Source organism: Ochotona curzoniae, unplaced genomic scaffold (genome assembly GCF_017591425.1).
Source record: "Ochotona curzoniae isolate NIBS_2020 unplaced genomic scaffold, NIBS_Ocur_1.0 scaffold_3208, whole genome shotgun sequence".
NCBI classification, from domain to species: Eukaryota; Metazoa; Chordata; class Mammalia; order Lagomorpha; family Ochotonidae; genus Ochotona; species Ochotona curzoniae.
Window position 1 is genome coordinate 28234721 of NW_024467106.1, and position 26623 is coordinate 28261343.

The 26623-nt window shown below is 48.8% G+C and overlaps 1 protein-coding gene across 1 annotated transcript in view; it reads left to right on the forward strand.

Annotated features, from left to right (window-relative positions):
- The window catches only part of GABBR2 (gamma-aminobutyric acid type B receptor subunit 2), a 326347-nt gene that overhangs the window by 271019 nt on the left and 28705 nt on the right, over positions 1-26623 (forward strand). Inside the window, exon 13 of the mRNA XM_040962792.1 lies at positions 5719-5841. Coding sequence (XP_040818726.1) covers positions 5719-5841 — 123 coding nt within the window. The remainder of the gene's footprint in view (positions 1-5718; positions 5842-26623) is intronic.

Below are 26623 nucleotides of genomic sequence, written 5' to 3' on the forward strand. Positions count from 1 at the left end.
GGTGCCAGGAAGGAACTCCAGCTGGCTCTGCCACGTGGCTGGTAGGGACTCACGGATTGAGCCGCCACCTGCTGCCTTGCTGGGTGCACATTAACAGGAGCCTGGAGCAGAGGCAGAGCCCAGCCTCAGACCTAAGATCTCTGTTGGGGACACGGGCATGCTAACCAGTGCACCAAAGGCCCACCCTCGTTCTGTGTCACCTTTTTTCCTTTTGTTTTATAGTCTTCTCACTTTTTCCTTTTTATTCTTTCCTTCCTTGTGTGTTTTTCCCTATTTCTTACATTTTTTCCTTTTTTTTCTTTATGAGTGATGATATCAGAGCCCCCGAAGTATCTGAAGTTATAGGGCTGAGCTGAGGGAGGGGGTTCTCGGAGGATGGTGATCCTGTCCCAGGAACCAGGGGGAGACATTAGCATGAGGAGAGTGGTAGAATAGGTCGGGGAGATGACTTGAACAAGAGGGTGGCAGGGACAGAGGTCTGTGGTTGGCAGGCTCTGTGCAGGAAGGGTGCTGTCAGGGTCAGGGGGTGGGAAGGTGCTGCCTTCAGGGGACAATGGCAGTTCAAGGTCATCTCCCTTCAGTCAATATCACTGTTCTGGCCAGCTGAAGTAGTGAGCTGTGTATCTTACCACACATTTTTTTTAAGCTGGTAAAGCAAAGCAGCAATAAAAACCAATCTGGCTTATGTAACATGCCGACATCGCAGAGAGCAGTCCACTATTTGGTTGGTGTTTTGAGAAGCAGACAGGTCCCCCGGCTGTGGGTCACTCTCTCAACTCCAGCAGCAGCCCAAGGCTGGAGCCCAGGCTGGGAGCTGCACATTCAATCCAGGTTCTCCTACATGGAAGAACCTGATGACTTGAGCCACCAGCTAGCTGCCCCTCAGCATTTGCAATGGCAAGAAGTTGGAGCGGGTGCCAGACCTGGGAGTTGGACAGAGGCACCCCTGTGTAGAATGCTGGCAGCGTAACTGCATGGTCAAGTGGTCTGGAGTCCTGGCCAATTTGGCCTGTGCAGGGTGCACTTGCTCTCTCCCTCCTCGCTTCTCTGTGGGGGCTGCTAGGTGACACTGGACTGCATCACCACACATCTGCTCCTGGAAAGCCTAGGGGAGCCCCAGGAGTTTCTCAGCCTGGAATGATACGTACCTTGCCCTTCTCTGGTTTCACAAGAACAATAGTATTGGTCGTTCCTGGTGTGGGTTTACATTGTATGAATTCACCCTCTGTCTCCAAAGTTTTCTCATCTCCCCCAGCTGAGGCTCTACACCCCAGCCCCACTGTCCCAGCCCTGCCTACCACCACTGTCACTATGAATTTGGTTTCTCTAAGAACCTTAGATCACCTGAATATGTGTCCCTTTTGTGTCTGTGTTTCATGGAGTCTCTGTTTAACAATAGATTTTATTTTAATGAAAGCCCCTGTCACATGCATTAGGTTTCCATACACCTGTAAATGTAATCATCTATGTATCATCTTTTTATCTATTCCTTCTTTCGTTGGCTCCTGCCTCTTCCTCCTTCCATCCACCCACAATGGCCTGCCCACCCCAAACACAGACACAAACTTCACCCTGTGTGGTCCCATTTTTAAAGACATTAAAGGAAAAGGAGCCCATTAATGGAAGCATTTGCACACTGTGTCTTTGTGCTCCCAGATCCGGTATTTGTATAGCATGGTGCCATTCTTTTTCTAAAGAACAATTGTAAAACCTTGAAATGAGAAGCTTGTGATGGTCTCTATTCTGCATCTTCCCAAGACCAAAGTAAAACATTGAGAGAAGGAACTCGGGGAACCTGGGATGAGAGACTTGGCACCCCAGGGGCAGGAGCCTTATAAGACCTGCAGGCCATGGTCCTCCTGCAGACAGTGTTGCAAACAGCAAGAGCTCTGAGGCCTCCCCCCGACCTCTGCGAGGGTCCAACTGCAGCACATGCCAAGGAAGGGCCTATGGCAGCTGCCCAGAGCATCAGTGACCTGGAGGTAGAAAGGTGCCCAGGGCAGCTGGGCAATGCAACCCCAGGGACACCATCCACACCCAGCCTTCCCTGAATGATATTCCCTAGAGTGGTGAGAAGGCTGAAAAAGTCTCCAAAGTTTTTTTAAAGACACAAAGAAATGCCCTTTTCTCTTAAACCAAAGGTCAGCCAAGTTTTATTCTGCAAAGAACTCGTGAACAGGTGAGATTCTGTGGGCTCTGTAACAATGTACCCTGCTGTTCAAGAGCTGAAGCAGCTGTGGTTCACGTGTCAGTCACTCATTGTCAAAAACAAGTGCTGTATCAAATCAGGGTTTGTTGCTGCCTGCTCCAAACATCAGTGGGAAGGGACATTCAGCAGTAATAGCTGGCCTCGGTCAACCAGTGGTGGGAAGCCCAGCTCTGCTGTGGCTTCTATGAGCTTTGTCCCTGGTGCAAGCCCTGGAAGGACTTGGAAACTGGCTCAGAGAGACTAAAGGTGTTACTCAAGACCACACAGATCACTAGCACCTTTCTTTTCTTTCATAATATGTATTTATTTGAAAGACAGAGTTACAGAAGAGAGATCTTTCATCGGCTAGTTCACTCTCCCAAATGGCTGCAATGACCTGGATTGGATCAGACCAAAGCCAGGAGCCAGCAACTCCTTCCAGGTCTCCCACATAGGTGCAAGGGCTCAAACATTTGAGCCATCTTCTGCTACATTTTGGACACATAAGTAGGAAGCTGGATCAGAAGTAGAATGGAAAAAAAAGAAGGAGAATGGCCAGGGCTTAAACCAATGCCCAAGGGGGTGCTGGCATCACAGGCAGCAGCTTAACCTGTTGCACCACAGAGTCAGCCCCTGGTTAGCAACTTTCCACCTCAGAACCAGGGCCTTCATCACCACTAAGTGCCTGTACTCCCAGCTCTCATTCAGGGAGAAACCTGGAAAGGAAGAAGTCAGGGAAGCTGAGTTGAGAATACAGAGAAGGCCGTGACTGAGACAGGTGTGAGACGGGGCTCAGATTGCAGGGCCATGGCTTTAATTATCTAAGGTTATTTTAAGTCACCTCCCTTGGCATTGTATAGTGTAAGTGCATGAATGTGTCTACTTAATTATGCACGGTTTGTCTTCCCCAGTAAGATGTGTGCTCCCCAAAGGCAGGAGGTTTAAGTCTTGTCCCAGGACTTGGAACTGAACCTGACTCGGAGGGACATGATTCGGAACTTCTTAGCCTGAATCCACTGAATCACAAGCACTGAGCTTTGGGAATGGTGCCAATCACAGGTGCTCAAGACCTTCCACCACGAATCCCTTGGCTAGTAGGCCCTGTGGCTAGTAGGGCTGGACTGCAATACAACATGGTGCCCTCTGGGTGTCGCTGTCCTGCACGTAAACACAGAATGGCCCAAGTATCAGGAGCAAGCAGGCTGCACTCAGTCTGCTCTGCGTGGATGCTGTAACAGGTGCTTTCCCTACTTCATCTCATGTTCTTCCTTTACCAACTCTGCAACCAGAAATCTCTGACCCCATTTATATAGAAGTAAGTGGAGTCCTGGTAAAGTTAAGCAACTTGCCAGAGACCCAAAAATCGGGGTTAGAGTGAAATTTTCTAAGACCCGTGTTCACTCCTTTACACTAAGAGAAAAATACATGTACCTCCTTGCTCTCTGCAACCCTGAGCCTGACAACTTCAAACAAGAAGTGCACCATGAGAGAAACGAAGCCATTGGCCTACAGCCACACAGGCAGCCAGGAGTGGAACCAGGAATGGAGCCCTCCCAATTCCACCAGCCTATGCTTTCTCGAACATCACAAAAACCTTGCTTTCTCACATTTACAAGGGGGAGATTCCAGTGCCCATGCTGAAGGCCAGCTGTGGCCCATGCGTGGAGGAGGCTGGAGTGTCCCCAGCAGAAAGTGAGGGAGAGGACTGTCCATGGTCTGGTACTTACTGGGCAAATGCTTGCGGGGTAGAGACTCCTACCACCTTTTGAGTCCAACTCTTCCCCCCCTCCATGTTGTTCTTTTTATTGTAGTCTCTCCCTGGCAGGTGGGGGGTTTGTCAGGCTTCCGCAGGGCAGCCATGTGAGGTTTCCACAAAGTAGCCATTTGTTGGGTCCTCCTGGAAAATCTCAATGAGAGAGGCCTTTGGGGGGTGGATTTGATGCTGCGGGCAGCAACTCTATCACTCTTTGTTCTTGCTTTTTCACTGAGAGACCCTTGCAGCGTCCATTTCTCTCAGTGCTCGTTAGAAGCCAGACTTGGTGATGTTTACTTTTCCAGGAGTGTTTTTTTGGCAGAACCACCTCATCACATGAGCTCTTCCAGATGGTGGGGGAGTTTAGGTGTACACACACAGACAGGTTAGCTTTGGGGCTCCCAGCATTTGTCCCCTGGCCAATGTCTACTCAGCAGAGGGAAAATAGGGTTGCGATCTGACAGCGTCATAAAAGCACCCTCATAGCAGCGAAGGGGCTGAGGGCTGCGTTTCTCTTTATATCGTGTCTCCTTGATCCAATCCATCAGACTTTTAAGTACCGACTGCCTGCCAGGTGCTGAGAGTAAACAAATAAAGCAGACCTGCTTCTGTCAGGGGGCTCCCCAGTTTACTTTGGAGGGCAAACACATACACAACGTAATAGGGCTCTGATGGGTGCTAGAAATGTTTGCAGGAATTCAGAACGAAGGAAGGGCTTGCTCCAAATCCAGCTTCCCCTCTTGGGAGCTTTATGATGCTGAGCAAATTCCTGACAGCCTCCACAGGCCTCAACTGCTTCCTGCATAAAATGGGGAGAAGAGGGATCAGGCATTTAGCCCAGCAGTTCAGACGTCCAGGTTCCATATCAGAGTACCTGGGCTGTTTTCCTGTGTCTGCTCCTGACCCCAGCTGCCAGCCAATGCAGACCCTGAGTGACAGTGGATGATGCTCAGCTCCAGCCACCCGACCAGCTCCTGGACTGAAGTCCCAGCTCCTGGCTTTAGCCCTGGCCCAACCCTGGGTGTTGCAAGCATTTGCTCAGTGCCTCTCTCTCTCTCTCTCTCTCTCTCTCTCCCCTAATTCTCAAAAAATTATAAACTATGGGAATAATCATAACTTCTGCCCTTAGATGAGATGAGATATATGAAGCAATCAGCAAGAGGCAGCCACCAAGTTTGTGTGCCTTCATGTTAGCTTTGCTGTTTGTTGTCGCTGCTACAGTTGCACCTGACAGCCACTTGTGTGGACAAATTGCAATAGATGGAAGTCATTGGTGTTGTCAAAGGAGTCGGAGGGGACTTCATGGGTGAGGTGCCAATTGGTCTGGGTCTTTAATGATAAATAGAAGCTTATATGGGAGACCCACATGGAGTTCCTACCTGCTGGCTTCAGCCTGCCCCAGTTGTGACTAGAGAGGCCATTTGAGGAGTGAATTAACAGATAGAAGATCTCTCTCTCCCTCTCTCTCCACTCTGTCACTCTGCCTTTCAAATAAATAGTTAAATCTTTGACTTGAAAGAAATAAGAGCATATTTCAGATAAAAGAATCAATACCTACAAAGTATCAAAAGATAAAATATACAACCCAACTGCAAGTCAGCAGTGGCCAAACAAATGAAGCATGAGTTGTCTGGGGAGTGGCCAGGCCAGACTCCTAAACAGCCTGGAATGCCAAGCAGATCCACCTGGCAGGAGTCCTCTGGTGGGTCCAGGGCATGGCTACTGCCAGGGTTCTCCCCACTCCACCTGCTCCACTCCGCCCCTTGCCTCCCTGCAGATCATCAAGGACCAGAAACTGCTAGTGATCGTGGGGGGCATGCTGCTGATCGACCTGTGCATCCTCATCTGCTGGCAAGCTGTGGACCCCCTGCGGAGGACGGTGGAGAGGTACAGCATGGAGGTAAGCAGCCGGCTGGGCGGCAGGGGGCCTGCAGGACACAGCTCCTGGCCCACCCAGTCCTTAACCTCCTTCATTCCACTTGAGACGTGCTGTTCCAGGAAAGCTGCCATCACATGAGGCAATTCAGTACTCTTGTTAACAAGTGGCAGAGTGGGCTGTTTAGAAGGCCCCGAGCTCCTACAGGGTGGGAGTGCCATGGTCTGGGAAGCAGTCACCTGGCAGTTTTAGCACACCCGTGCAGTCAGTCCCCAAAGGAGGACCTGCACAGGGAAAACACTCTGGGAATGACTTCTAGCTACTCTGCAATTTTCAAAGTGAAGAGCAGTAGTTTTTTTTCTTTTCTTCATTTGATGCCAGATACTTGCCATTCAAATCAAGATCTTCCCATAGAAGTGCTGCTAAGGATGAGGTGTAATCATCTTGCATTGAGCCTTGCCCACAACACACATCCATCTTTCCAGCTTCAACCAGTCGGGTTCCCTTGGGTGCCGTCTTCTGGTTGACTTTCCCTTAGAACACTTATAAGTGCATCAGTGGGAGGGGCTGTGGGGCACGCTGCTTGTTATCATGTCTACCGATGTAACCTACCTCCCACTGTGTTGTTAGGGAGGTCTCTGTGTGGACTCTGGTGGGAATTCTTCAACAGGAAGTGGCCATTCTGTGCATGCCGATGACAGAGGCTTGTGTCCTTCCAGCAAATGAGACACCCAGTCGCACTTCTCTTGAGACAAACGGTTTACTTGGCCCAGTCAGAAGTATGCAGTCAGAGCGGCGACAGACTGCCATTTGGAAAGCAGATGTAGGACCACGCCCCCTCCCCTCCCTGTCTCGTCACTTTGTGCATCCATCTTGGGAGGACACAGGGCTCCATACAGGCACAGCTAGGAGTGGCAGTGGGGATGGACCCAATGTGCCCATGGCACAGCAGACAGGAACTGAGACCCCCTCGGCCAACTGGCTGTGTCCAGAGGGGCAACCGCATCTGGTCATCAGTCACCTTGCACAGTGACAACAGAGCACCTGCCACCCACTCCAGCCTGAGGCAATTCCAGCTGCCAGCAAGACTTAGAAATCCAGGCTGGATGTCAGTGCTGGGAAGAGCTGCCCTTGGCCAGCTGGGCCCCGAACTAGGGTAGCACTAACAGTGGCAACAGTGGTGTAACTAACAGCGATATAGGGGTGCAACCTGGCATTGTGTGGGGGCCTGTTTTATCCTCACCCCTAAGCACTTTAAAGTGAGGAGAAGCAAACCTAGATAAGTTGTATTACAAGGTCACCCAGCAGGTTAATGGCCACTAAGTACCTTCTGGCCCATTACCCTACCCTACCTTTCAACACCTGGTCCACTCTCTGCAGTTTTGCTGGCTTTCCCAGGCCTCAGTTCATTGAGCACAGACCTGTGAAATGGATGGAGCAAGGGAATGTTGATTCTTCCTACAGAGGAAGATTCACATTAGGCTCCTGGGCAGACTCAGAGCATGAGGGAGGATAGGCAAGGGGTGTCATACAGAGCCCATGGGAAGGCCCAGTGCTGGTTACAGGTGGGCAGATGCTGTGCCCAAGGGTGAACCAGGAATGCAGACTGCCTGCTATCTCCACCCTAGGGTAAACTGAACACAGAATATGCATGGGCCCTCCACCCCACATCCCTGCCCTGAGTCTCTGGCTGTGGTGGAGAGAGACGTGCAGGCCTGGAGCCAGCCTGAATCAAGACATTGGAAATAGGCTGCATCCACTCCTACCACCCCAGACCACTATGCAGTCTGGTTCATGCAACTGAAGGTCTGCAACCTTGGACCCAGTGGTTCCTCCTCCTGTGTTGCTGCTATTGGAGGCTCTGTCCATGGAAGCCCACACTGCAGAGCTGCCCAGGGAGCTGTTCTCCACAGAGTAGCCCTGGAGCTCTGAGGAGGAGGAAGCTGGGCTACAGAGGGGGTGACTGCCACCCGTAGCCAGATGGAACCCCCAAGGCCAGCTCAGATGAGCCACCTCGGAGCTTCCTCTGTGACCGCTAGGATTTCTTCCAGAACCTTCTACGGCCGGCTTCTCTTTTTCCTCCTCTCTGATCTCAGGGGTGCCATGTTGCTCTGTTGCCATGGCAGCAGAACCCTTTAATCTTAACTGTCCTCCTTCTACCCGGCCAATGCCAAGCTCTAGGGCACTCCTTTCTTGAGCACAGAGTTGGCAGCTGAACCACATACCCAGGCTCCGAGGCCACCTAAGGGTCTCTAGAGCATCCAGTGAGGGACTGTTATCTCCAGGACCCATAGCCAGAGGGAAGAAGCTAGGTCTGCACGAGGGGTGATTAAAGATCTGTTTGGCTTCATCCGCATCCTCCTTGCTGCCCTTAGCCATTCTCTGGACTCCGATCACCTTGGAGTTCCAGGCATGGGTCTTGCTCTGTACCTGTGCTCCACCCACTTCTGGAAACTTCTGGCCCAAGTAAAGGACTTGAATTTCACGGCAGTTGCCTCCTGGGGAGATGGGTCCACCAGAGCGAAACAGCTGCTCCCTCCCCTGCATCGTGACTACCCCCAGCACAGCCATCCACCTACCCTGGCTGGAACACCAACTTCTCCAGGGCAATGAGTTAGTTTCTAGTGATTCGAACACTAGAAAAACACAACGAACTAAGGTCTACAGATATTCACAGCAACCATACAGCCATAGCAAGCAAAATAAAGCAGCTGAGAGAACTCAAAATCCAAGATCACCATGGCCTGGGGGCAGAGGGAGGGGTCGGGGTGCAAGAAGGAGGATATTGTTGGGAAAGGCCCAGAAGGTTCTGAATGCCATTCTCCAGGCTGTGCTCACCCGTGAGAACCTCTCTCTCCGGAAGTATGATGGACATCTTTTTATAAAATCGCTATGCTTAGTTACTAGAACAATTTCTTAGAACAGTTTTAGGCTTGCCGAAAAAGTTTGCCAAAGTACAGAGAGTTCAAAGGACAGGGGGATTTCAACGCTTATTGGAGAAAACAGGGAATTTAAAGCATGGATTTTGTTTGGATTAAAAAAAAAACTGAAATGCAGAAATATTGTTTTTCCATGAACTTTTTAAAGACTATATGCACTACACATACATGTTTTCCTTATTGTTAGCATCTTTTTGTGTGTGGTGCCTTTGTTCAAAGGATGAGTCACCCTGCAGAGTTCACTCTATGTTGTCTGTGTGCTTTGCCAATGAGTAATGTCATGGATCCATCAGTATCCTTCCATTCTGACAGTTTTGCTTCTCAACTCCCAGCAGTCACTGACCCATAGTTTTGCCTTTTCTATGATGTCCTACAGTTGGATCATTCAGTTCACAGCCTTTGTGGACTGGTTCTTCCACGTAACAATTTGCATATCTGTGATTTGCTGGCTCATTTCATTTATCACTGACTACTCGTCTGTTGTAGAGATGTATCACAGTTTACTAATCTAGTCACCCATGGATTGCTTGGTTGCTCCCAAGCTTGGCCAGTTAGTTGTGAATAAATCTACCCATGCTCATTAGCCTAGAGATTTGGGGTGAGCATAAGTTTTCAGTTCAACGGGGTGATTACCTTGACGTACAAATGTACGATTCTGTGGTAAGAACATGTTGGTTTTGTCAGAAGCTGCCAAACGACCTTCCAAAGTGGCTGCTTGATGTGCGTTCCCAGCAGTTATGAATGAAGTCCCAGTTGTTCCACGTCTTTGCCAGCATTTGGCGCTGTCTGGAGTTTGGATTTGAGCCATTCTGATAGGCCTGGTATCACAGTGCTGTTGTAATTTGCAGTTTCTCAGTGATATGCAGCTTTTCATTTGCCTATTTCCCATCTGTATATGTATGTTGGTGAGGTATCTGTTAAAAATTTTTACCCATTTTTTAATTAAATTGTTTTTTTAGTTGTTAAGTTTTAAGACTCTCTCGCATAACATGGATGCATGTCTTTTATCAGATTTGTGTTCTGTGAATATTTCCTCTCAGCTTCTGCCTTATCTTTTTGTTCTCTTAACACTGTCCTTTGTGTTGTAAATATTTTTAATCCTAAGGATGTTCAGCTTATAAATTGCATATTTTAAAAAAAAATCTTTGTGAAAACCGCAGATCATCTCAGCTTTCCCCTGATAGCTTGTAAAAGTTGTATAGTTTTGTGTTTGATGTGTGAATCACTCATCCCTCTTAAGGTACTTTTCATAAAGCTATAAAGACTATGTCTCGATTCACATGTGTGCCTGTGGATGTCCAGTTGTCCCAGCACCAGGTACTGAAAGCACCATCATTTTTCTGTTGGATTGCATTGCATCTTTATCACAGATGAGCTGAGTATATTGTGTGGGTCTGTTTCAGGCCTCCCTGTGGTGTTACTTTGACTTATTTGTGTGTTATTTCCCCTAATACCACACTATCTTGGTGATTATGGCTTCATTGCAAGCACTGAATTCAGGGAGTATAGGTCCTCCAACTTTGTTATGTTGTATTTTCTGAGTCCTTCTTTTTCTTCTCTCCCTAAACTCTGGAATCAGTTTGTTGGTATCTACAAAGTAACTTGCTGGGATTTGGATGAATCTACATACAAAATTGGCAAGTTCCAAGAGTTTGACAATATTGAGTCTTTCTCTCCATTGATCCAGATCTTTTGTCATTAGAGTTTTGTGTATTTCCTCATATAGATGTGCAAAAACTTGTTAGATATATACCTATTTCTTCGTGTTTTGGTACTATTATCGTTGGTGCTTTTAATTTTCAAATTCCAATTGCTCATTGCTGGTATAGAAGAAAGCAATTGTCTTTTGCTATTAACCCAGTGTCCTGCATCCTTGCTATAATTGCTTATTAGTTTCTGGAGGTGTTTTGTTGTTTCATTTGGACTTTCCAAATTGAATGATGATCTCATCTGCAAACAGAGACCATTCAATTTCTTCTTTTCCAATCTACATCCCGTTCACCTCCTCTTCTTGACTTCTCACATTAGCTGGAACTTCCAGGGTGACAGTAAAGAAGAGTAGTAGTGAGGAGGACACCACTTCCTTATTCTTAAGCTTAGGGTGACAACATCTGATTTCTTACCACTATGAATGTTAGTACCAAGCTGGGGTGGATTTAGAGAGGGGATAGAAAAAGCAAATGATGGCAGATCCTAATGGATCTGTGTGTAAAAAATTTTTTTAAAAAAAGTGGAGTTTAGGGCCAGTTGTGATAACCTAATGACTAAATCCTGGCCTTGCATGCACTGGGCTCCTATATGGGCACCAGCTCTAATCCTGGGAACTCCACTTCCCATCCAGCTCCCTGCTTGTGATCTGGGAAAGCAGAGGAGGATGACCCAAAGCCTTGGGACCCTGTACCTAGGTGGGTGACCTGGAAGAAGCTCCTGGCTCCTGGCTTTGAATCGGCTCAGCTCCAGCTGTGCAGCCAGAGAGTGAATCAGCAGATGGAAGATTTTTCTCTTTGTCCCTCCTTCTGTCTGTGAATCTGACTCTTTCCTATAAAAATAAAGGAATCTTTTTTTTAAAAGTGGAGGTTAAGCTTTCATTTTAGAAATGAAAACACTTTCAACAGGGGAATGCTGTGCTGATCCTTGCCCTGTGTGCAACACGAGGCTGGGGGCCTAGAGATGGTCAATGTTCTTGCAGTAATTCCAGAAGGGAGCTGGAAACTGGGCCAGTGCTGGAGAGGACGGGGGCATGCTTAGGAGACATGGCAAGACTTAATACTTGGCTGATGCTGAGGGGTAGCGACAGGAAGGGGCATGGATGAAGCCCGCCCAGGTCTGTGCTTGGAAGTGCCCTGGTGGCCTCTTCATTGGGGATAACAGGAGGGACGTGCGGAAGGAATGCAGGGTGTTCACATGTGGCTGTGTTTGAGTTTTCTGAATGTCTTCTGTCTGGGGAAAAGGGCTCAGACATCTGGCGCACAAGAGAGTAGTCTGTCCAGGAGGCAAGAAGGAGGTTAGCACATCGAGGATGGGGTTGGGAGAAGGAATGCAGTGACCCAGAGTGGGGATGGTGAGAAGTATTGGGTCTCCATGAGACCCTAGGAATCATGGAGCCTTGAAGGGCATGAGGGAGGAGCTAGGGAAGGAGAATTTAAAATGATGGATAGCAAGGAGGGAAGGAGAGAGAGCTATCTAAGGCAGAGGTGGAAGAAGGGCTGTACTGGAGAGAAAACACCATCCCTGAATAAGGAAATGAGAGAACCAGCTGTTCCCAGGGAGAAGGTTAAAACAGAGCCATCCATGCAGAGGGAGACTTTGAAGAAGAAAGGCTTGGTCTCCAAAGACAACGCCCAAGGCCAAGGTGAGGACTCACAAGTGTCCCAGGACCTCACCCTTGCTCAGTGCACCTGTAGCATTCCCTAGCCCCTTCTGTGCTTCACAGTCTGATGGAAAGATTGGCTGTTTCCATACTCCTGATATGGCAGGTGTGGATAAACCTGCCAAGGATGTTTAAAAAGTTTTTTTAAAACATGATTTGTATTCTTGTAGGGGGAAAGAAAATAACTCTCTTTGTGAATACCCACTGTACTGGAGGTGATGGTAGGTGGGTGTTGGACACATGGGCTTGGAGGAGGGAGCTTCCATGGGCTTAGCACACAGATGACGTTGACAGCTCTGTTAGTGGGAAGGGAGAGATAGGGAAGAAGAGGGAATGAGGATGGGGTATGGGTAGTGCCCATGCTTGGAGCCCAGAGGTAAGGGTGGGAAGGGGAGGAGCCAACGAGTAATCCTAGTGGAGGAAGTGCAGAAAGAGCAGAAGGAGGATCAGCCGGGCTCAGCGTCTTGGAAACCAAAGGAAGAAGGCGTCACGAAGAGGACGTTTTGATGGATCGTGCCAAATGTGGCTCTTAGATAAGTCAGATGGGACCCAGGAACTGACAGCATGCATGTCACACCCCCGTATGGCCTTTGCCCCTCTTTTTTTTTTTTTTTTTCTGCTAAGGAAAATCAATGAAGATCATCTTCCCCAGCAGGAAGCTCTGTACATGCTCAGGATGTGAGGACAGCCTCTGAGCCCGACTAGGCCTCCCCCAAGCCTTCCCTGTACACCAGCCACCATCTGCACTGCCGCCTGACCATCCAGAAATGCTTCAGAAATGGACAAACACAATAGACACTACGCAGGCCACTGAAGGCACCAGGAAGCCACAGGGGGTCACTGGTCAGCATCCTGACACTGCCCATGCCCTGATATCTGCCCCCATCTGCTCCAGTGCATCACATGCAATCCAGTTACCTGGAAAGCTGGTGTGTTCGCTGCAGAAATGGTGGAGCCGGTTCCACCAGCTGCAGCGAGAATCCGCTGCCCCCTGGCCCTGTGGACAAGGATCAAGTTCAGGGCAGTTGGGACTGAGGGCCACTTCAGACTTCCATGTACGTTCCATGGCCTTACCATTCCCCCCTCTGAGGAAGCAAATGAGGAATTTGGAAGCAGGGAGCTACACTTGGCTTTGAAATGGGTGGCTTATCCCAGTTCTATTTCTATGGCAACAGGTATGGGAAGAGGTCGATGCATGAAATTTTTCAGTAGTCTTAACTCTCCTGCCTCCCTCTGGGGAGAGGTGTGTGGCTTGGGGAAAGCCTGATCATAAGACAGACCCTCAGTGGCCTGGCTGATTCCTGCCCACCTTGGGTTTTGAAGGAGCGACACCATTTGTTTGAGATCCTGCCCACAGGGTTGGCACTGGAATCTGAACTTTCTAGTGTGATCTCTGGAGGCCTGGATGTTTCTTCAGTGCCTCACTCTTGCTGCCTCTGCACCTTCCAGCCCCTTTACCCAGAATATCCCTCTTTCTCTCTACCCCTCATTCCAACTGCATATAGAAAATAGGAGAACTTTTCCAGGAACCCTCCCAGGCTACCTCAGGCACCTGCATTAGTGTTCCTATCTCACCCTGCTTGCCCCTCATTCTGCTCACAGCACTGATCGTCTGTGTACTTGACCCCCACATCTTTGACCTCTTCAGAGGCCACAGCCATCTGTCTGTCCCCAGCACCTGCCACCAGAGCCTGGTTCCCAGCAAGTGCTCAGTAAATGTTTACTGAATAAATGGTCCCTTCCTCCTGGACCTCTCTGCCGGGCCTCCATATGTCCAGGTTCAACCCATCTGTCTGGGCCCATTAAGCCAGCTTCTCCAAGACACATCTTGGCCGAGCTTAAGGTTGATTTAACAGCACACCTTCTCCTCTGAATTGGGGGCCCATTCCTCACTGATGCTGCTGATTGAAGACTGATGCAGTGCCCAGAAAGGGCTCTTACCCTGCATGATGACTTGGTGGACACAGGGAACATCTTCGTGGCTGTTAATGCAGGGAGACTTTCTGAGCTCTCCCCATGAGCTGGTGTCTGCTTCCAGCCTCCCAGTCAGGCCATTGTCACTGGCTAAGGTCCTTTTGTTTTTCTTTTTAACCTCAACTGTGAGGAAGTCAGAGCCAAATTGGACACTCAGCTGCAATAACCGTCTTATCTTGAGTTCCTGGAGGGTTATCTCACTGTGGATCGTTTGTCTTTATTTTTAACTGCCTTGTGCTGTTGGGGTGGTGATTGTGTGCTGCCTTGGGCCCTCTGGGAGAAGAGGCAAGGTGGAGATTCCAGATGAAGTTATTAAAGTGAGAGTGCCAGGCAAGATTTAATTGGAATGCAATGCCGGAGAGACCTTCACAGGCTAGCCACAGGCATCCACCTTCTGGCCGAGATCCTGGCTCAGCCCTGGCATGGCTCTGCATCCAGCATGGGGCACACAGATGTGCCTGAACCCCACACATGGACACAAGGGCTCTGCCAGCCACAGCACCTGCTGCCAGACCCCTCTCCTGTTGAAAGACTTTCAGGATGCTGTTGGTGTTGTCTTCCTCCTGGGCCTTTCTGATTCTTTAAGATGCCCTTGGGACGGGCTCCAGGCCCTCAAGGACACACATCAAAGAACATACAGCCACAGCTGGGGGTGGGGCAGCCCTGAAACTGGTCTTTGTCCATCTCTACTTTTCCAGGTGCTCTCCACAGGATGGGCCCAAGTGTAGTAGAATGATTATGTCCCCTGATCCCTGTCTTTGTCTTGTTCAAGCCATTCTGGTTCATTAGAGAGAGAGGGCAAGAGAGAGAGAGATTTCATTCATTTGAAAGGCAAAACAACAAGAAAAGAAACAAAAAGACAAAGAGAGACCTTCCACCTGCTGGTTCACTCCACATCTGCGCCAGACCGAAAGCAGAAGCCATGACCTTCTTCCCGGTCTCCCTCATAGGTGCAGGGGCCTAAGCACTCAAGCCATCCTCTGCTGCTCTCCAAGGTCAACAGGAAAAGGACTAGGAGATGGGGTAGCTTGGACCCAAACGGGCAACCATTTGAGGTGCTGGAGTCACAAGCAACAGCTTAACCTCTGTGCCACAATCCTGCTCCATTCTGGATCTTGAGCAAAACAGGCTGTTAATTTGTAATTGTGTTTTTCCCACCTGAGGCATCTGTGTGGGGACTCCCCATTGGGTGCCAGGCTCCACATCTGCTCTCTTAAGGACCATGCAGCTCTAAGGGGCAGGAACCGAGCCAGCCCTCAGAGCCCCAGTTCCCAGCTTGCTACTATGTGTCACAGTCTGTGACACAGTCACAGGACTCAGGATTCTAAGTGTGAGTTTCTGCACCTAAACTCTGGGCTCCCTTTTCTAATATGTTGTCCAGGATTGAACTTGGATTAATGTATACATCAAAAAATGCTGTTTTGCTCCAGGACCAAGCAACCTCAGAGGGTTAAAGCAATACAGGTGTGCACTCATGGCTGCCCTTGACCTTCAAGGCTGGACTAGAGCTGCCCATCATGTGTTCTTGCCCTGGGGTACCTTTCAGGACAGTTGGGTGGTGAAGGGAAAACATGTGGCCAAGCAAGTACTGGCTTTCAGAGTTTCCACCTCAAAGTGTTGCACGTCACTTCCACTCCCATTTGGTTGGCCAGAATGTGTGCTGTGTCCGTGCCTGAATTCAAGGGAGAGCAGGGAAGAACCATCCTGTGTGGTTGGAGCAGGAAGGGAACCAGCAGGTACTATCCAGCCAAAGGGCCCAGGGAGTACTCATGTAGCCCACTCAGCTTTTGCTTGTTGTCGCAGATAATGCCCAGCCCACTGGGACAGGAGTTCCATGAGAGCACAGGGAGAAAAGATCGGTTGTCCTCGACACCTGTGAAAAGTCCCTGGCACATAACCCACCCACCCCGGATAGCTATGAGGACAGGTTGAGATGCTTGGAACTAGATTTGGGATTCTTTTTTTCTTAATTTTGGAATATTTGTATATGTGTTACTAGGAGTCTTTGGCATGGGGCCCAAGACTCAGCATGAAAGCTGTGCTTTATATATACTTTATATGTATAGCCTGCAGGTAGTTTTATACAATATCTTTCATCATTTAGGGCAGGCAATTTTCATAATATGGAGTTTTCCACTGTGACGTTGTGTCAGCAGTTTCAAAGTTTCCAGTTTGAGTTCAGATTTGTGATTTTCACATTAGAAATGTTCATCCTGTACAGTTGGTAGCAGAATAACTGAATGAATTCAGCCTTGGGGCAATCTTCTTGGGAGATCTATGGGATGTTCTCTAAGAAGCCTAACTCTGCTGCCAAGTCACGTCTAAGTCATCACTGCTGTCTGTCATTGCTCCACCTGGGATCCAAGCCACCACCATCACTCAGCTTCTGGCATCCCAGAACAGGGCGCAGTGAGGTGAGGCTGCAGTTGGTGTCCAAAGAGCAAGCAGTGTGATGAGTGAGCTCCTTTATTGTCTGGAGCACAGAGTTCTTCGGGACTACTGTTGTCACCATAACTCCCAGTATGTTGCTTCTTCTAAACCATTCTCCACCTGGCAGAAAGAGAAATGTGTGTTTATGTTCGTGTGTGTGTGTGTGTGTTAGAGAGAGAGAGAGAGAGAACACCCCCCATAATTGACATCACCATAAAATGCAGTTATTTGGTTTGGAGGTGAGTGTTTACCCAGCAGTTAAGATGTCCATGTCTCACATCAGGGTTTGATCCCCACCTCTAGCTTTCAGAGGTGTGCTGTGTCCGTCTAGTCTAGTATAGCCTGTCTAGTGCTATCCCCACCTGACTTCAGCTTCCTGCTAATGTGCACCCTGGGAGGCAGCAGACTAAAGCTCAAGTACTTGGGTCCCTGCCCCATGGAGACCTAGACTGAGTTTCTGATTTGGACCAAGCCCAGTCCTGGCTGTTGCAAGCATTTGGGGAGTTAACAAGCAGATGAGAATGCTCTCCTACTTTCTAGTTCTCATGTTCTCTCTCTCCTCCCTCCCTTATGAATATATATATGGTTTGAATTATGAATATATCATACATATATATGTTTGAAACATGCATTTCAATGACTTCTAGTACAGAAGATTATAGAATCACTAATACTGATTCCAAAGATTTTCATCATCCCAGAAAGAAACCCTTTTCCTTATACCAGTCACCCCTCACAATTTGTTCCCTTAATGCAACAGTGGGGACTAGGCCAGGCTGAGCCAAGCACCTGGGACTTGGTTTTCCATATGGGAGTCAGGAATCCCAGTTCTTGAGCCATCACCTGCTACTCCCAGTATAGACATAAGTGGGAAACCGGATGGGAAAGTGGAGCCAGGACTCAAACCCATGTACTCTGATGTACAAGTTTCCCAAGCAATAGCTTAAGCATGGCACCAAATACTCACACCAGTCTAATGGTTTTAAGATCACTCCATGGGAAAGTACTTTGTGCCTTTTTGTGGCAAAGTAATATTCTTTTGCATAAACATACCACATTTTGTCCTTTCATCATTTGTTGGGTATTTGATTGGTTTCCATGTTTTACCGTTATGAGTAATTCCAGTAAGAGCACCCATGTACTGTTTTGTGTGAACAGGTTATTTATTTCTTTTGTGCAGGTACCAAGGAGAGGAACTGTTGGGTTGTAGAGTAACTCCGTTTTTCACGTTTTTAGGAACTGCCAGTTTTCACAGTAGTAGTCCCGTTTTACAGTCCCAGTAGCAATATCTGAGGATTTCAATTTCTGCACATTGCTGCCGGTGCTTTTTTGATTATAGCCTGTCTAGTGCTATCTGTGGATTTGATGGGAGTGACTACCAAACAATTCATGAACAGCAGTGTTGAGTTTCTTTTCATTTCCTGGCCTTTTGTGTATCTCCTTTAGAGAAATGTCTGTTCAGAGTCTGGCCTATATTTAATTGTGTTTTTAGTCTTGAGTTGTAAGAGTTATTTATGTTTGAATGTTCTGAAGATTTTCTCAAGTATGATTTGCAAGTATTTTCTCCCACTCTGTAAGTTGTCTTTTCATGTCTGTTTCCTGTGGCACATAAAAATATTTAATTTCAATAAAATCTGATTCCTTTTTTTGTTTAGGGGTGTGTGTGTGTGCACACACACGCTTTAGGAATCACAGCTAATAAATCATTGTCAGAGCTAAGATCTCAAAGATAGAGACTTAGGTGTTCTTCAGAAAGTCTTATAATATTAGTTCTCACATTTTGGCATTTGATTCATTTTTTAGCTCATTAGTGTTCATGGCATGACGTGGTGGTCCAAGTAAGTTCGTTCACACATGGATAGCCAGTTGTCCAAATGTCATAATCGAAGAGTGTTCTTTCCCTCACCAAATAGTCTTGTTTATTTGAAAATCAATTGACCTTTATTTGAAAATCAATTGACCATCGATGCATGCTTGTTTGGGCTCTCTAGGCTATTGAGGATTTTCATAGGGGTTGTACTGAACAGATAAGTCAGTTTGGAGAGTATTGCCATCTTAACAATATTAAGTCTTGCAATCCATGAACATGGGATATCTGTCTTTCATTTATGCCTTCTGTATTTTTTCAAAGTGTTTTTAATTGTTTAAGTCTTGTTCCTCCTTGATTAAATTTATTCCGAAGGATTCTTTTGGATACTGTTCTAATTACTTTGTTAATTCTCTTTGTTCATTACTAGTATGTAGAAATAAATATGTGTGTATTAATCTTATATGAGATTTTGTATTAGATGCAACCTTACTGGACAGATTTATCAACAATAGTAGTTTTTGATGGACTCTAGGTTTTGCTACCTTGAAGAGCAAATCATTTACAAATAGATCATTTTACTTTTCAATTTAGATGCCTTTTATTTCATCTCCCTGAATAACCAGACACTTCTTAGTAGATTTCCAGTCTGTTTGTCTTATTGAATCAAAAGTGAGTCTCTTATATCCAACAAATGTAGTTAGGTAATGCTGTTAATCCATTCTGCCCATCTCCTATATTTTAATTGATGAGTTTAATCCATTTAGTGCAATTGCTGATAAGGCAGGATTTATATCTGCTACTTGAAAAGAAGTCTTCTTAAAACACACGGCATAACTCATTTAAAATCCCCAATGGAGAATGAAATCCAACTTTCATGCCTTGCTGCAAGGTTTGCACAATCCAGAATGCATGTCTCTCTGAAGCCATCTAATGCTGCACTGTTGTGCCCACCCCACCGCCACTGCCTGTTTCTAACATGCCAACTGTGTTCCCAACTTGAGGCCCTACACTGCTGCCTCCCCTGTCTCAGTGCCCATCCTCAAGGTCTTCTCCTGTCTGACCCTCCCTTGTCATTCAAGTGTCGCCTTAGATGCCACCTCTTGGGTCACCCAACCTGAAATGGCCCCAGCATGCTGTGTGTCTAGGTGTCTGTCACATCACTCACCCCTCACTGGTCTCTGTCCTGCTCCACTGGAATGTAAGTTCCATGCTCCAGCCTCACTTGTCTTTCTTGCAGAGAGTTCTAACCCCTGACCTTGCCCTGAGTACATCAGGCTTGGAGCCATGGCTTTGTCTGTTGAATGTGAATTCATATGAGAGTGAATGATTGGACAAGCTTCTTGGGCATGATTCATAGCACATGGACAGCTTCTGGCCAGATGAGGAGGTGACTATGTTGATACCCAAAAGAAAAAGTAAGTAACAGTAGTAAAAGCTGATGAGGAAGATTTCCATATAATTTCTGAAAGAGACCAGGCTTGACGTTCCCAGTCTCGGCAACCTCACGCAGAAGTCATCTCAGCAGAGGCACTCGTCTCTGCTCAGATATCTGGAACTCTGAGCTCAGTTCTTGAGAAGAGGCCTGAGCTCCAGGCTGTTTTGTGGATCAGACCTCCCTAATCCCTGGGAAGTGCTCAAGTCTATGTTTTGAGGCCAGAAAAAGATTAATTGAAGGCCCCAAGACAAGAAAAGGGCTGAGGAGGAGGAACTTGCAGTCCAAATGTCTTCCCACCAGTCCCCAGCCTGACCCCTCCCCCCTATCCCAGACCATGATGATGATGGGGAGTGGGACACAGACACAGGAAGAAGCCACCTGGGAGGGTCCGAGGGTACAGGCCCCACAGAACCACGTGGGTATGCTCCCCTCTAGTCCCACGCTTTGCTGAACATTCTCCAAGCCTCACTTGACCAGCTGTTTCCCCAGCAGGAGAGAAAGGGGGTGCAGGGAGAGAGGAAAATAATATACAGTCTGTTTCTCCAGTTCTATCAGTCTGGTTCTATAACTTTGTTCCCAGGGGTGGAGAGACAGGAGGGACAAGCTCCAGGCCAGAAATTCAGGTGATTTAAACTATAAATAAATAAACAGCACTCCACGATGGCAAGAAGCCAGCAACCACACCAGTCACAGAGCAGCACAGGGCAAGGCACCACCACCTGCAGGCCCTCCAGCACACACAGAGACCCCAAAAAGGAACTGTGAGGCACACGGCTGTATGCTCATTGTGTTCTGCCATTGCTTGGTTTGGCATTTCTCCCCAGAAGGTCTACCAGTGTCCACTCAAGAGGCTGAGTGGTTTTGACAGAGCAGGTAGCATTCCTTCCTCCCTTCCACCACTCCCTCTCCCGCCCATCCAGAAAGGCTCAGCAGCACAGGATACAGGAGGTCAGGACAGGCTCTGGACACCCCTACCCACGTCCTCACATCTCTGCCCTTGTCCATACCAGGACCCCACATGGATGCAAGCACTCCAGAGACAGCCAGCATCGACCGTAATAATAGATGTCCACCACATGACATCCTTCACAAAGTACCTTGGCACCCCCAATGTGAGAGATAAGGAAGTTGAAATGGGACAGGAGGCCTGACCAGCCTGACAATGACTTTGTTTTGTCACAGCTGGCAACGGGAACCCAGCCAGCACCTGGGTGCTTTAACTCTTTGCCTAGAATTGGGCTCTTAGTTCATTCACAGTTCCTGCTTTTTAAGCATTAACCTGGCATTCTATTGTGCTGTGCTTTCTGTTGTTGAGGCTTTCAGAATTATTAGGATGCAATTATATGTAGTGTTCTCTTATAAATGGTGACATCTGTTTCAATCTGCAATGGTCTGATGGCTGCTTCCTAGGAGCGAGGCACTTGGGCCTAGCAAATGTAGATGCGAGTGCATTGCTTCCAGCTCAGTCCCCACCTTTGCAGCAGATCGGCCAGCCTCCATGCAGGATGTCAACCACACTGCATTGGCTTAGTAATTGCAAAGGCAAGCAGATCTATCCCAGAAACTTTTATTGAGGATGTACCATGTGCTAAGTAGCATCCTAAGTGCCTTGCTTCATCCGCTCCTTGACTCCTCATGGAACAGCTACTATGCTTGCCCACCCCAAGTGAGTAGCACCTGAGACCAGAGAGGCTCAAACCAGATCCCTATCTGCCAAGGGAGCAGCTAGACTCTGCTAGACTCTGCAGTTAGGCTTCGCTCCCAAGCTCAGTTCAGCCACCTCCTGTGTGATGCACAGTGGGTTGAAGGTAGTCCCTGAAAAGGCCATTGGAACCTGTAAGTGAATGAACTCATTTCAAAAGCAGAATTGTATGTAGATATAATGAAGGAGCTTAAAGTGAGAACCTTCTAGCAACCTTGGTGAGTCCTGAATTCAATGGCAAGTGTCCTGATAAGAAACAGACCAGAGGGCCAACACTGCCTGTGCAGCAGGGTAAGCTGCCACTATGACAGTGACATCACGTATCAGAACATCAGTATGAGTCTCAGCCACTTCCCTTCCCATTCAGCTCCCTGCTAATGTACCTGGGAAGGCAGCAGGGGATGGCCCAAGTCCTCAAGTGCCTGCCATCCATGTCCAAGACTCCAGCGATACAGCTGCAGGTTTTTAGCTTTCATTTGGCTCAGCCTCTGCTGTTGCAGACATTTGGGAATGAACCAGCCAGCAGATGGAAGATCTCCCCCTCTTAGAGTGATGAATGCCTGGGACCACTGGAACCTAGGAGCAGCCAGGAAGGATTCTCCCCTGCAACCTGGATTCAGAGAAACAGTCTCCAGGCTCCGTGATCCACTTTCTATCCAAGAAGTCCCGCCCTCACCTTGTAGTCACCCACTCAGGCAGCCCTAGGGAGAGAACACAGTGACATCACTTCTGAGAGTCATGGTTGCTGCATCCCTCCCCCATAGCCAGGTCTCGGGGGAGGTCGGAAGGGGCACTTCCATGCAGCATGGTGGAGTGAGCAGCGCAGGGCAGCCATGGCCTGGGACCACGCAGATCATCTGGCTCCCTGTCCTCTCAGGTTCCATCAAAGCCAAGGCCTCAGGTGGCTTTTGCCTTGCGTGTGTCTCCTTTTCACCAGCCCAAGCGTGGTCCTGGTACAGGGGGCTCAGAGGAATCCTATCTAACTCCCAGACCCCGGAGCCACAGAGCCACTAGCCAGAGCCACTGCCGCCAGGACTGCCCTAGTAAAATGCCAACAGTTACATGTGGCATTTTGCATTTTACCCCAGAAGTCTTTTTCTTCTGTGAGTCCACCCTGCCGGCTGGAGGAATTAAGGCGAGGAAGGGACACTGGTTTGCAGTGATTTCTGCTGCTGGCCGTGGAGGATTTGCCTGTGTCCGCTAGCCTCTGTCTGTCTTATCTGTGTCTTACAGCAGGCAAGAAGCCAGCCTACAGCAGTGTGCGTGTTCAGACCGATTATTTAACCAACATGGCAAGCTGTGGGAGAGGCATTCACGTGCCAGGCAGATGCGGCACATTCAGTTGCGAACCCCTGTGCTGGGGCCTAAGACTGAAGCCATTGTATACACTGTGATACGAGGTTGGGGAGGAGGTCCAGATTCAGCTATCTCCCAGCTGTGTGACCCTAGGGAAGCCACTTAACCTCTCTGAGCACTCAGGAGGAAAACATTCCCTGTTCAGGGCGCCCAGGCTGGCCCCTAGGGGCTTACTGACTGCTGCCCCAGGATTTCCTGGCTCTGCAAGGAGAGAGACAGAACCTCCCTCCAGCTGGACTCAGCCCTGGACTGTGATGGATGCCTTCTGCATGTCTGCTCCTTGCTTCCTGTCCCCTCCCTGGCACACAGACCTTGTCCCCATTTTGTATGGGGGTAGCAGGCAGGGGCTGTGAATCTCAGAGACAAGGACCAGGCCTGCAGCTCCCCAAGGATGGCACCTTCCTGCTCCATGCTGTGGGAACGTAAGCACAGGTGGGAAGGCACTTTGTAAGTAGCAGCCCACCCCAGCCCCTGCAGCATGAAGCCTCTTCCTATGTGCCCCACCCCTACCCCCAACTCTTCCAGCACCCAGCCCCTTGCTGCCTTTTTGTACAATGGTGCTCCTCTCTTTCCCCCTCCAGATGAATCCATTCAGTGGGTCTCATGTGGTTTGTTCCACAGTGGCCTCCGAGCCTGGGTGTCTGCAGTTGCACATCCACTCACCCCTCCCCTGACACAGCCACACCTGCTGCCCAGTCCCCCTCACCAGCTAGAAAACTCAGGAGGCCTCGTGTCCAGCTGTTCTCCATCAGCAAGGATGTTTCTCCAGACCTCTCAAGAGACATGCATCATGCACTCGTCAGCCAGAGCCGCTTTTGCTGAGCATCTACTACATGTCAGAGGCTGGAACCACAGCTGTGGCTTAGACTCCAGACTCTCCCAGGCCAGGGAATCAGAGCAACTGAATGAAAATATCAATGTCTATGGAAAGTGCTGGAATCATGCAGCCACAGGATGCACAGGGCATAGAGGAGGCAGCTGTTCATCCTTCCTGGATAATTGTTCCCTAACAAGAAAAGAGGGGGACTTTCTTCCCCAAGCCTTGAGAGGACAGGTTGGCTTTGGACACAGAAGACAGGAGCTGGTGAGTTAGCTCAGCTTTCCTTAAAGAGTTAGCATTGCCATGTGCCCCACTCAGGTGGACACCCAAGAGAAATGCATGCATGCTCTTAGCAGCATTGGTCACAGGGCCAGGAAGTGGAAGGATGTCAAGCATCCACCAGCAGATGTATAGAAAACCAAACCACAGTGCATGGATGCAGGAGAGTATCACTCAGCCACCAAAAGACATGTAGCACCTGCTTGGCCGTGGGTGAGCCTCAAAAGCGTTACAAGACCCCAGACGCAAAAGGCCACATGTGGATGAGCACATGGATGGGAAAGGTCCTGAGGAGGCAAAGCCACTGAGTGGAAGTGGCTCGGGGCTGGGGCAGAGGTGTGCTGGGACTGCTACCGGCTTTCTTTTGGAGGAATCAAAGTCATCATGAGATGAGTGATAATCTCACAACATTGTGAATATTTTTAAAACACCAAATTGTGTGCTAAAAGTGGTAGATTCACTGTTGCACAAATTTTATCTGAAGTTTTCTTAAAAACTCTCTCCAGGTAAAGAAACAGCCAAAGCCAAGAGGGGAGGAGGCAGGGGTCATGCTGTCATGAAGCAGCACATGTCCAGAGCACGGGCATAAAGCTCTGTGTTCTTGTGCTGCTTCTTCATGGCTTTAGCAAGCTACCGTCTGCCCTCATCCTACCGAACCTGCGGCTGGTTTTGGTTGTAACTCTGTGCCCTCTCCCTTGCATGAAATATGTCATCACACTAAAAATATCTTAGAATGCTTCCTGGACAGTGTGGAGTTTTGGCCACCTTTGCCATGATGAGAAAAATGTCAAGGGTTGGGTGCTATGGGTAGAAAGAAGAAGGTGTTCCACCTGGAACAGGAAAGTGTCGGGCATGCCCTGGGGTGAGTTCGAAAAGCAGGTGGATCTGGCCACTTTGGGGTGGGAGGCAGGTGCAGCGCAGGGGGCAGCTTGGCCTTTTCTCCCAGAGGTGGAGATGGGGGCCAGCAAGGAGCCTCCGCAGTGAGCAGCCTGACGTGCCCTGTATATACTTTCTTTAAAGATTTATTTATTTTCGGGGGGAATCCCCAGCGCCTATAAAACTGTACTACATAATACAATGTAAGCAACAATAAAAAAAAAAAAGATTTATTTATTTTCATCGGAAAGGCAGATTGACAGAGAGAAGGAGAGACAGAAAGATCTTCCATCCGCTGATTCACTCTCCAAGTGACTGCAACAGCCAGAGCTGAGCTGATCCATAGCCAGGAGCTTCTTCTGGCTTTCCCACCCGGGTTCAGGTTCCCAGCACTTGGACCATCCTCCACTGCTTTCCCAGGTCATAAGCAGGGAGCTGAATGGGAAGTGGAGCAATTTGGACATGAACTGGTGCCCACATTGGATTACATGCTTGAAGGTGGAGAATTATCCAGTCGGACCCTGACAAGCTCTTTAGAGTCTCTGGTGATTGGAGAATAATCTGGGACGACTGTTGCTTGTATCTATGATAACACTGTGGCTCTGCCGGACACTCCTCAGGTCGATGGAGTCTGCATTCACCTCCGGATGTTTTGAGGCACAAAAGTGTGTATAGGCAGGTGCCCATGGAAGGGAGGGCAGGAGGAAAAGGAAGAGCAGGGAGGCAGGCAGGGCAAAATGTAGGGCACAGTGGACAGTGTTCCTATTCCATACAAGAAAAAGAGAGAAATGAGAGAGAGCTAGGCTGGGAAGAGGGCACAGTAAGAGGAAACACCCCTCCTGCCCCCGGTCAAGGCTGGGCTAAACCAAGGTGTGGCCAAGACCCCGCTCTTGGGGCTCAGGGTCAGGGTGTGGATGTGGTGACAGTGGAGGAGAGGGTACACAGGAGCCTGATTACTCTGTAGTTTCTGGTCTGTGGGTCTGGGAGGACCCCGGAGGCAGGAAGAGAGCAGGCAGCGAGGGGGGACCAGGTAGCCCTTAACAGGGTTGTATCATCCTTCGTGGTCTGTACTTACCTGTGACAATAGTGCTGTGTTGTAGAATTTCAAAGCCAAGAGTCTCCTACATAAACTCTGCTCTTCCTGCAGGGGAAACTGAGGCACAGTGGGTGCAAAGAGTCAGAGAGCACCCCCTGGATCCCAATCTTCAGTTAGTACTCTTCCTAAAGCACCCTGGAGTGTGGTCCCTGGGAGCAGGGACACGTGGGGGCACCCACTTGTTCCCCTTGCTCGATGAATGCCTTGAGCTGTTTCCTGTACCAGGATGCAGTGGGAGCTTTTCTAGAGTGGATCGCCAGATAAGAGTCACAGCAGATCTTTCTGAACCCCTTCTCTTGGGAGCTTTACCCACATCACTGCACAAAGCCTCATTCTAATGGGGCAGGTTCCACACTTATGCCCATTTCACAGATGGTAACAATGAGGCTTGCAGCCTTGCAACAAGATCACATGGTTTGTAAGTGACAGAGTGGGGACTAGAGACATGAAGGAGTCTGACCCCAAGGCTGGTGTCTTTAACCTGCCTTGCCATCAGCCACACCTGCAGGTGGGGGCAGGAGTGACTGGGCCAATGTGCTCCTCAGGGATGAGAGGAGTGGCCAACTGACTGACAGAAGGGATGGACTGACTAGCCTGTTTAGGTTACTGGGGAGAGGGAGGGTCCACGGCAAACGCCAGCTGCAACCTTGTTGGTATATTTGAAATTGAGTGTTATTTCTCTCATCGAATATTTTGAGGATCTGTGATAAAAAAAAGAA